The 11,026-nt window shown below is 34.2% G+C and overlaps 4 protein-coding genes across 6 annotated transcripts; 2 read left to right on the top strand and 2 right to left on the bottom strand.

Annotated features, from left to right (window-relative positions):
• Positions 1-405: 405 nt before the first annotated feature.
• RagC-D (Ras-related GTP binding C/D) lies at positions 406-4,025 on the bottom strand. The gene is made up of 7 exons (XM_043428089.1): positions 3,375-4,025; positions 3,090-3,238; positions 2,235-2,641; positions 2,002-2,138; positions 1,720-1,862; positions 1,475-1,623; positions 406-1,397 (listed from the first exon to the last, which is right to left on the bottom strand). The coding sequence occupies exons 1-7, from the start codon at positions 3,375-3,377 to the stop codon at positions 1,201-1,203; spliced, it is 1,185 nt and encodes a 394-aa protein (XP_043284024.1). The 5' UTR covers positions 3,378-4,025; the 3' UTR covers positions 406-1,200.
• A 168-nt stretch (positions 4,026-4,193) lies between these two features.
• On the top strand, positions 4,194-8,083 carry Gs1l (GS1-like). 3 transcript variants are annotated; one of them, XM_043428107.1, is made up of 4 exons: positions 4,194-4,413; positions 5,341-5,559; positions 7,252-7,484; positions 7,591-8,083. In XM_043428107.1, the coding sequence occupies exons 1-4, from the start codon at positions 4,350-4,352 to the stop codon at positions 7,762-7,764; spliced, it is 690 nt and encodes a 229-aa protein (XP_043284042.1). In that variant the 5' UTR covers positions 4,194-4,349; the 3' UTR covers positions 7,765-8,083. The 3 variants fall into 3 exon arrangements, with proteins under 3 accessions (XP_043284042.1, XP_043284041.1, XP_043284043.1); XM_043428106.1 differs by lacking the exon at positions 5,341-5,559 and adding an exon at positions 5,065-5,283 and having other exon boundaries at positions 4,197-4,413; XM_043428108.1 differs by lacking the exons at positions 4,194-4,413; positions 5,341-5,559 and adding exons at positions 4,784-4,920; positions 5,065-5,283.
• Positions 8,084-8,092: 9 nt separating this feature from the next.
• Positions 8,093-9,055, bottom strand: ND-B8 (NADH dehydrogenase (ubiquinone) B8 subunit). Its single transcript, XM_043428110.1, has 3 exons — positions 8,895-9,055; positions 8,637-8,743; positions 8,093-8,293 (listed from the first exon to the last, which is right to left on the bottom strand). The coding sequence occupies exons 1-3, from the start codon at positions 8,975-8,977 to the stop codon at positions 8,202-8,204; spliced, it is 282 nt and encodes a 93-aa protein (XP_043284045.1). The 5' UTR covers positions 8,978-9,055; the 3' UTR covers positions 8,093-8,201.
• Positions 9,056-9,184: 129 nt separating this feature from the next.
• Positions 9,185-11,025, top strand: LOC122415719 (uncharacterized). Its single transcript, XM_043428112.1, has 5 exons — positions 9,185-9,442; positions 9,630-9,868; positions 9,972-10,133; positions 10,363-10,431; positions 10,777-11,025. The coding sequence occupies exons 1-5, from the start codon at positions 9,316-9,318 to the stop codon at positions 10,945-10,947; spliced, it is 768 nt and encodes a 255-aa protein (XP_043284047.1). The 5' UTR covers positions 9,185-9,315; the 3' UTR covers positions 10,948-11,025.
• The last annotated feature ends 1 nt before the right edge of the window (position 11,026 follows it).

Raw genomic sequence — 11,026 nt, 5'->3', positions numbered from 1 at the left:
TTTCTTCGACTTATCCTCCTTTCTCATTTATAATACATTTTGAAAGTTAACAAAATTTGTTTGCAAAAATTTAGCATCTATTATTCGGATTTTTATTGTTTTATTATTATTTTTTTTTCATGGTAAATTTACAGCGATTTGCCCGAATATGTGTCACTGAATCAGTACGATCAAACGTTTTCCTACATACGATGGTATCATTATGAGGAAAATTTTCTTGCATTGAACTGTTTATCGTACGATCTGAGCCTCGAACTAGCTGAATTCATAAGCGAAATCGATGATAGTGCGGCGTCTGAGAACAAATGAGTCTAAGCAAGTTATCAAGGTCAAGGTATTGAATATGCACTTCGTGTAGATAACAAATATCATCCAGACAAAGTTCTAATAATGCGAGAAATAATATTGAATATATATAATTTTATATAATTACTTGCTTGTGCACCATTTACAGCAACGTGTCTAAATTTGACATTTTCTTTCTTTTACGACAAAACGACAATTTTAACTGAAATTTCAAGAACAGAGAGAAAGAGAGAGACGAATTTGATGTCATGGCATGGTCGATTTAACGCGAATATGGTCCGATAAATCGGTAAAATTGAATTTTCAAATGACATTTAAAAATTAATAATGTACTAATATCGTTCCAACATTGTTTCTTTTAGTATCATGTTTACCTTATAAATGTACTATAGGAGTACCAACAATGGAGAAAATTATAAAAACAAACAAAAAAAAACTCAAAACGCGAATGCGGAGATGAAACGGCAAATAGAGAAAAAATTACGTTGCAAATTAATCGCAGTTCAATTTCAAGTGAATATACAAATTTCATTTTTTTTCAGAAATTACTTGCTGAAGAAGAAATATTATTTTGAAGCTCTTGCTGCTTCCCCAAGTCTTAGAATCTTTTCGTAATGAATAATTTTGAAGCTCGTAATTACCGGTTCATATATACACTTATTGATTAGCGGAAAAAATTGCTTCCTTCTTTACAAAAGCTTCTTATTCGTCGATTACACACATTTATTTTTATTTGGAGATGGCACCGAGTTCAAATGTTTTTCTTTCTCAAAGTTTGTTCTTCTCTTCTAAAGGTTAACGATCCCAATAGCTGTAAATGCAACGGGGGTTGTACAAAATATACAAAGAATAAAGTATTTCCGTTGAAACTTCTAATTTCGCTCAGGGCATTGATTAACTCTGGGCAAGAACTACAGTTCCATTTTGACCAATCGTACCGGCTTGATTCGCCGGCACAGTCGTTGTATCATTTACGCTCGCCGGCGAGGATGAATGATTGTTCGCGCTGGCGGCTGCTAGTGCTTTGTTTCGTAATTCGAAGACTTGCTGTATCGCTTTACGAAAGCAGAGAAAATTGTAATCGATCACTCCTGTAAAATAAACGATTATCGATTAGAATTCGAGCTCTAACATTCAATATTCGATTCGTTAACACACTTCGACTCACCTTGTCTGTCGAAATTATCCTCACGGAGGATGCACACAAGGGCCAAAAATTTATTGACTTCGCGTAAGTAAAGTATCGTACCGTTGTTAAGTTTTATAAGACTCGAGCTCTGATTATCAAATGCAGCGGCTTCCAAATCTTCTCGGAGTCTAAACGTCAGTTTTGAATGCATCGTAATTATTAATTTCTTACAGTGTTTTATTTTAGGTTGGAACTTCTGTTTTGGATCTGTTTTGGATAATTACCCATAGATGCAGGAAACATCGATAACGACGTCGATCATGTCACAACAGAGTTCGTAACTTTGCATATCAACCGGTGAACTGTCAGTCGCAATGTATATCTTCGAAACGACATCAAACAAAAAGGCTTTCTCGATCGCTGAATTCTGCCAAAAAATAAATAAAACGAACAGTTCACTCATATCAAACACAAAATTCAAACGGTTTTCCCACAATATCGGATGCTAAATTTGTGTTGAATTTAATAGGTCAGAGCAGATATTTGTGTTCGCGACAAATTCTTACCGATATGAGAATATTCAGAAGGTTTTCCAACGTTGGCAATTGTGGTATCAACTTCTGAACAACTTTACTGAAAGCTTCGAAAATGCTGTGATCGTAGATGGACGTGAGATGGAAGCTCAAATGAATTTGATCGTAACCTGAGCAAAATAAAAGCCATTATGAAAAATTTCTAATGTTGCATTCAAATACTTGCATTGAAAAATAGCATTTTATCTGATAAATGATAAATATACCAGAATCTCCTAAATCGTCATTTGCTCTCGTGTGGATATCTCTCTGAGTTTCCATTTTGTAATCATCCGACAATCCATCAACTTTGTGAATAAAAACTTCAAACTTGATGGCCTGATTAACTTTGTAAGCTTTGGTAACTGTGAGATGAAGTTTATTCAAAGCTTCCATATAATCATCCTGGGCATCAATGACAAAAACAAGAGCTCCGCAACCACCAAAAATCATGTCGCTGTCAAAAGTTGGATCAAAAAAATCTATTTGTCCTGGAAAATCCCATATTTGGAATTGGACAAAACTGGAATTGCTGATGTCGTCTTTAATGATCTTGTTAGTACTTTCCAGGAAGAGCGTTTCGTTTGGTGACATTTTGTGAAAAACTACTTTTTGGATCGATGATTTACCGCTCCTGAAATATAAACCATTACTTATACAAGATTCGAGTCCGTCAATTCTTTGGAATTTTTTCTACAGCACCTTAAAGGGTTGAAATGAAAAATTTCTACTATCCAGTTTTGTTATGAATTGTCATTACAAATTCTAATGAAAATGATTAGCAGCATATTTTCATTATATTCTTCATTAAATGTAAATACAAAATCCACTTGTATTAGGACATACTTCAAATGATATCACAGTTGGTATCATTCGATTGAAATTGGTCATATTCTGTAGCAAATTTCAATTTTATTTTCAATATATCGTTAGGTAAATTTTATTTTTTGAACGAATGAGCTGAATTAGAAAAGAAGCTGTGACAAGAGTTGTAAACAATAAATATGCTGAATTTTGCTGTTGATAATGAAGAGGAAAATCATTGGTAATTGATGATTGGCATCATTATTGTCCAGGGGTACCTTCTTAAGCCCATTAGAAGAATTCTAGGCTTCTGTTCCCCAGCAAGCAAAGCAGCGGATCCATCTCCTTCGCCATCGAAAGGTGTGTAACCAAAGTCTTGAGGGAATGATCCCACATTGTAACCTGCCTGATATTGATCATCATCATCCTAAAAAAACGTAAAACAGCCTCTTTGGAAAACAAACATTTCAAATCCCAGAATCAGAAAATACAAAATAATTACTTCAAGTTTAAAGATAATGACAATCTTATAGGGAAAAAACATTTCTTATCATTAAACTCACCATGTTTCTCGAATTTCGAAACGGTTTCGACAACAATCGCTATTTACACGTTGACACACACAAACGCACACCACGCACACTACGTTTTCGCGATTGTGGTACTTCACGTTCGTAACTCAAATGACAATCGCTTGATCATTCGTAGCTCGATAAACAAAGGAAAATTTTATTTGTTTATGCTTCACGATAGTTGTCAATTTGGAGAGCATACTGCGAGAAAATTACGACGCACACACATGATCACGAACTGGTTATACTATATGCACGATATAGCATCATATGACCATATTATATTACGATAAACGTTATCCACAGCTGAGCCACCCAATATAGACGATACAGTTATTATTATAGTGACTAATGTGATCTCTAGACTCTCAAACACAAGCCTTTTTTTGTTTGTTACACTTGGAAAGTTATTTTGACAGCTAGTGTCGTCATGGGAATTTGTCAAATAAATTGCACGCTTCATAGCGAGGTTAACGGTTAAATAACCACTAAACTTGCAACTTTCTCAACATTGTGTCGCGAGAAAAATTCAACTTTCAAAATAAAAGTGATTTTGGTTTGTGGCACAAAATACTCGAGAAAATTTGAAGAGCGACTACTTTACAATTTTTTTTTGTCATCTGAAATTTTATACCTAAATCGTTTCGAATGTCTTCGGAAAATATTTGAAAAATGTTCGAAATATTTCCAGTTGAGCCATATAGCGTTTTCCAACAGCCGACGACGCAACTGCCGCATTGAAAATCAGCCTTGAAGGAAAGATCGTTCGAATGAGAACAATTTTGAGTTTCCCACGAGCACGAGCTGTCATCAGAGTCGTCCGTCGGTCCCACAGGGGGTCTGTTCGAAAAGTTCGTTCGACGAGGATTTTCATTCCTTCAGAGTCATTAAACCGGTCGCAGTAGCAGTGACACTTTGACGATTTTCTTAAAAACTACTAACCTCTAAATTTCCCCGTTAACAAAAATGTCGAGTTCAACATATAAAAAGGTGACACACTGCATTTTCGATATGGATGGTCTGCTGTTGGGTAAGATATACGATATTCAATTGTCGAGCCATTACTATAGGGTACTACTATACCTTTTGACCTTCGCGAATAAATTCAATATCTGTATGATGTAATTTCGTTGCATGACATTGTCATAGAAGGATACGGCCTATGATTTTATAATTATGAGATAATTTTTTTAACTTCAACAAAAAATCTATGATTAAAAAATTTTCGGTGCATCTTTTGATAAAACGAAAACCAATTTCAAAATTTTAATCAATTGTCACTTCGTCATCACGTGGCGAATTTGAACGGGTTCCAAGTCTAATTTTTTCAATTTTGATGACAAACGCTTTGAATCTGAATTGAATTTTTACGTAACCACCGTTTTGATTGCATGGATTTGAAATTGATTTTATCTTTCCAATTCAATATTAAGATGATGCAACATGACAATAAAATTATATTTGTTAAAACGTCTTGATAATATCCTTTAAATAAAAACAAACCTGCATTTAAGCCATCAAAAAATATGTAAAAAAGGTAATTATTGGAAGGAATTATTAAATTATTGAAAGATTATGGAATTATTGAAAGGATTTTGGGATGAAAACGAAAAAGTTTCAATGGTGAAATGAATTATGGAAAAATTGTGTACAACGTAAATTCGATGAGCGTTGTTAACAGATACGGAACGACTTTACACAATGGCTTATAATCGTGTCGCTAATAAGTATGGCAAGACTTTTACGTGGGAAATAAAAGGACAAACGATGGGGCTACAATCTCACGAAAGTGCTGTTGCCATAGTGAAAGCTTTAGATTTGCCAATGCAGCCGCAGGAATTGACTGAACAACTTTTGCCAATATACAACGAAATATTTCCTCAGGCTTCACTTCTTCCAGGTAACCTGCCGAGGCAATGTTTTTAAAATTTTCTTTTTCCTTTCTATTTTCCAACAGATACTGAGAGCGTTTACAAACGAATATATCAAAAAATAGTGTCAAAATACGGGCATTCATATGGCGGCGATTTGGCTTATCAAGTTCTTGGACGTCCGGAGCTTGTAGGCGCCGAACTTATTATTAATCACTATAAGCTACCCTTGTCCACTGAAGAATTTCAAGAGCAGTATCATCAAATGCAGCTCGAAATGTTCACTGATGTTAAATACATGCCAGGTCGAGATAACAAACTAAACAGCAAAGCAATCAAAATTTCCTCCTTGTTATGTATATCGTTGAGCTTTTTATCGGTTTTACGTTAGAGTGCAATTTAAACATAGAAAACATATATTCGCCTTCCATTGCATCAAACACTCGTGGAAATGATTTTTTTTTTCATTTCATTTCATTTCTCTTCCTCTTTATTTGGTTTGGTTGAAAGGACTAAACGAATTCATAGCAGGATAAACTTGCACCCAAAGGCTCATGTAGTTTTTCACACTGTTATCATTGTTTTTATTCACCATATTGATCTTACAGTATCCAGTGTTTGGAGCACAATAATTTTGTTGCCAATTCGCAATCCATGCACTGAGCAATAGTGAAAAAATCATAACGTCAAAAATTGCAATGTGTGAATACAATGAAATTTATTTTTATTTCTGTTATCTGCTCCCAAATTGGACATTTGAGGTGGGAAGTTTCTAAATGAAAGCAACACGTTACATTGTGCTCAAATTATGGAAACATGAAATATTGCAATTATGTTTTTATCCAAAAAATGTCACCATTTTTTACCTCCATTTCTGAATCGTTCGGAAACCCTCACAGCTCCATTGAATTAGAATTAGATTTAAAATGAAATTGTGCTTCAAATGCTAGATACTGTACATCTACATTATCTGTACACATGAATAAAAATACTCTTTATTTCATGGATTAAAAGAAGGTTAGTTTTCGCAGCCATGTTTTGCGTGTACATTCTGGTACGTATTGTCAAATGAGCTTTGAATTCTTCAATAATTATTTTTGAATAATTTTATGTGAATTCATATTATTATGAATTCATATGACAATAATGAGAGTTGAGTGTTGAACATATTAAAAATTGAAGCTGGTCAACAGCTCCTGACAGCTTTTTCATTTTAGTAATTGGTGTCAAATGAAATTCAAGTGTTTTGTTAACCAAAGCATTTTAAACTTATCACTGGAATTACAAATATCTCAATTTGAAATGTTAAGAAAAATGTGAATTTGGACAAATATATTTGTTGGAATTATAAATTAGAAGCAATAAGCGATGGATGGAAAATAACGAGTGGCCTTGGATAAGAGTGGTTCTAACAATGGAACGTGAATAGTTGTTAATGATTCAATAATTGATCGCGATTATTTTCTGTGTGATTCATAAGCTCGAATCCCGTCAAGTGATCGTTTAATTACATTTCAATAATTATCATATCGGTGATAAGTTAGGGACTAATTTCTAAAAGGAAAAAAATTGCATATAAATGTTGAGTGGTTTGTCCAGTGTGGGGTTCAGATATACGAGCGGCAAAATGAAATTTGTTCGGATCCAAGTCGATGAAAAATGGTGAAAATTACAATAAAATGAGTGTTAATGCAACATTCAATTTTACTCCTTTTCGAATCCGATCGTAGTTTGGGTTACCAGAATTAACGATTATCGTAGAAAATCGACTGAGTTTTCTTCATTGGTGTGGTTAATTTAATTAATTGATTTCATTTCATTATTATACGAGATTTGTTCTTCATAACTCATTGAAATCATCCTAAATTGTGCACTAACATCGCATTATCGATAGCACTCGTCGATGTTTAATATTGATGTGATAAAAAGTTAGATCAAGGTAAAGTGTTAAGAACTGAGCGACGATGATCGTTATGCATTGAATTCTCGAATTATAGGGGCAGAACGACTCTTACGACATCTGAAAAATAACAATATACCGATCGCACTAGCAACAAGCTCAACCGAAAAGAGCTACGAACTGAAAACTCAAAAATCAAAGGACGTTTTTGCACTGTTCCATCATCGTGTGCTCGGCGGCTCTGATCCAGAAGTGAAAAAAGGAAAACCGAGTCCTGATATATTCTTGGTAGCAGCTAAACGTTTTCCCGATAATCCAGATCCATCAACGGTTCGTTATTACAAAAAATGCTAAATTGTTTGATTAATAAATACGAAAAAGGAGGGAACTATTTTTTAAAAAAGTGGTTCCTCTTTTTTTATACTGTTTTTTTCAGTGTCTGGTCTTCGAGGATGCTCCGAACGGGGTTCAAGCCGCTGTCAATGCAGGAATGCAAGTAGTCATGGTACCGGATGAGAATCTACCAAAAAATTTAACAGAAAAAGCAACTCTAGTCCTGAAGAGCCTTGAGCAATTTGAACCTGAGAAATTTGGCCTACCAGCCTTTTAGAATTAGCTTCCTTCAAATGATTTATTATAATAAGAAACAAAAATACTAAGAGAAAGATTAAAACAAAAGAGAAAAATGCTGCGAGCAGCATGTATACAGTTCGGTGCCTCACAACAAAGAGATATATACGAAAAAGTGCAACCGTAACTATTCAAATTTTTTGTTCAACAAATGATTATCCCTATATTTTGATAAATAGTTCTAAAAAGTTGTACTATTCTACCGAAACTACCTATCAAATGGCAGCGATAAGACAAATGTATGGTATAAAAATTGAGTATTCCAGGAAAATGTGATCAAATAAAAAGGTCAAAAAACAGCTAGCCGATCCTTTTTTTTTCTACCCATAATTTTATTTTAATTATTCTCTTTAAAACACTAATTCAATAAACATACGTAACAATAGCCAGCTAAGTGAAACTGGTAATTCTTTCAACTTATGGTTTTGATGAAGCAAGCTGTTGAATTTTTCCTAGAATATCCTCAGACTTCAAATTAGCCAAGGGCACACAAGTTTCTTTCCCAAATTCTGGAACAATGAGATTGAGTCATGAAATTCATTCGGTTCAACTTCAAAGTTTAAAATTTACAGAGAAAACCATTAAAAAATTTCAATTATTTCAAAAGGTAGTCGCATTGGAATCCATGAAAATGCTACTTCTACAGGGACGTATTTTATATACAAAAAAAATGCAACTATTAATTTTGAACATTGTACATTTCTATATGATTGCACAAAATCATTTTGGGGAGTATCTAAAATCTGAACAGACAAAGTAATAACTGTGATTTTATTAAAGTTCAAAAACTAACGAAAATTTATAATCTGTGTCTAAAACAATCGTCTGCTACTTGTGATGTAATATACATACCATATCTCGCATAAAGTTTCGGTTCGATGGCCGAACATTCTCTAATCAATACTGGAAACTTTGGATTATTCAATTTTAAAGGGACATACTGTTGTTCAACGAAATCTCTGAAAAAAACAAAACAGAAAATTACGATTATGCATATTTTGAAGTTTTTCCATGATAACCTCGAAATCTATGTTGTTGTTTTACAACGTCGCGTTGTTTAGTAAGAAAATAAATAAAAAATCTATATTCCATAGTTCTACTTTGAATTACCTAACTCCCTGGCTGGATTTTGACGTCTGACACAATAAAATCCTCAATTCCTTGATATGGGAACCGAATTTAATAGCAGCCATCTTGATAGTTGCTTTTTTTTCTCATATCGATGACAGGTAATGTACCTTTCGACCACGAGGAGCGCTGTCAATGCTGCTGTCGTCTGTGCGCCTGCCTGCAGATGAGCTTTGCGGACTTCCGCCGCCGGCCTCAATGACCGGAAGTGAACAGTCTCTCTTCGTTTGTCTCGACCATCAGACAAATTAAAAAATATTTCTCGTCAAAATTTTCCGCCACGAAAAAAACACATGAAATTATGAAACACAAAGACTATTTCGAAAATGAACTCCCTCGTCAGAATTGAAATCGCAAATTTTTTCGAAAATTGAACGTACATTGATATGATCGTTGAAAAGTTATGACACTACCGCCGCTTTTCGCCAACGGATTTCCAGCTTCCGTACGCGATTCCCGCGAGAATCAAGTCGATGTTTACTGGTATCAACAGGATTTTGCACAAAGTCGTTATCCACCGGGACAGTGCGGTAATTAGTGCCGTTATTTTTTATTTGGAAATTTACCAGGATAAAGCATCTTGAAATTTGCACGTGCGATGACACATACCCGAAAAATCCAACATGAAAAACTTCCAACTGTCCTAAAAAATGACACTATTCATATTTTTTATCATTATGTATATTCTTCACACGTGTTAACGTGTTTACGATACAGTAAGTGAAGCATGCACCCTCATATGCCTCCTGGTAGCCCAGCGGATATGCCAAACAGGCCTTATACTTTGGAACGTGAACAATTGTTCAAAATTAAATATTATAATAGCAGAGGCTATTCTTGAAGGTAACAGAACACACGCGTGGATCGTTAGAAACGGTCTGATACCTCATCCATATTTGAATACGAATGAGGCTCTACAGTTCGGTGGGAAACGTCTAAAAACACTAACGGAATGGGTATCCCGTGGAATCTTTCAAACAAAGCCCAAAAAATAGTTATTTTTTTGGGCTCTCTTTTTTGGTTTACCCTTGGATAAATTCTTTTTCTGTTTCATCACAGAAATTTCGAGTATATCGAGAAAGTATAGAAAAGGCTCTGTGCAAAAATATCGAAAGCTTTTTACACGAGTGGTACCAAAAACCTAAAGCTGAAACGCTTTTCATGTTACTCATTACTTGCGGACGTACTGTTCTCTTCATTTTTCAAGAACAAACGTACAAGGTATTGGTAATCTTTTAAAAGAGAATCCTAACAAATCGTATGCTATTTTTTTTTAAATCGCCAAATTTCTTATGACCACTGATGAAAATCGAATGATCATTCATTTTTGTAACGACTATTTTTTTTTTTGTTTTTTATCGAACTTTTCAGAATACCGGTGTACCGAAAAAATTCAACACGTTTTTTTGTCATATTTTCTTACATTTTTTATTTCCAAATTTTATGTTAGGTTACGCTTTTCGATTCTCATGGTCACAGTACTCCTAGAAATGGTGACCAAGGATTAGTAATTGCTCAGGTAAATTATTCCCTGTTAATTTTCATCTCAAATAATATTTTGTCATTGTGAATTCGAAATTAGTTTCCTCAGAGTGTATTAAACAAACAAATGTGAATGTAACGTCATAAAAAAATGAAGATAGTCACGGTTGACGAGAGCAATTTGAAAGATTTAAATTTTTCAACCGATGCTTTGTAACCCATTTGAAAGTACAAACTTGAGCTGAATTGCTTTTACAATTAGTAAAATCCTTCATCCTTCATCCTCAGGTGTTTAAAAGCGTTTGTTGAAAGCCTAACGATATAATGAAAATTGTTTTAATTTGGTGGAATTTTTATATTGAAATAAAAATTTATTATGTAGACAACAATGGAAAAACTGCAATACCTTTGCGACTGGTATATCGAGGCTGTGCTATACAATTGCTTCAATGTTCAAGCGCATCAATACGAGTTAGCATTCTTGCATGAAAATTGTCGACCATCGTGTTGCAAGGATAATCTCTTGTGCAACTGTGGCTGCCTCGAGTGTTAAATTATGATAAAAACAAGAGAAAAACGAAAAATGTACGTGCATAACTTTTCAACGAAAATTTCATGAATAAAAAACGAAT

The sequence above is a fragment of the Venturia canescens genome, chromosome 9 (assembly GCF_019457755.1).
Source record: "Venturia canescens isolate UGA chromosome 9, ASM1945775v1, whole genome shotgun sequence".
Taxonomy (NCBI): domain Eukaryota; kingdom Metazoa; phylum Arthropoda; class Insecta; order Hymenoptera; family Ichneumonidae; genus Venturia; species Venturia canescens.
The sequence above is the reverse complement of the archived record's forward strand: the minus strand, read 5'-3'. Positions and strand labels throughout refer to the sequence as shown.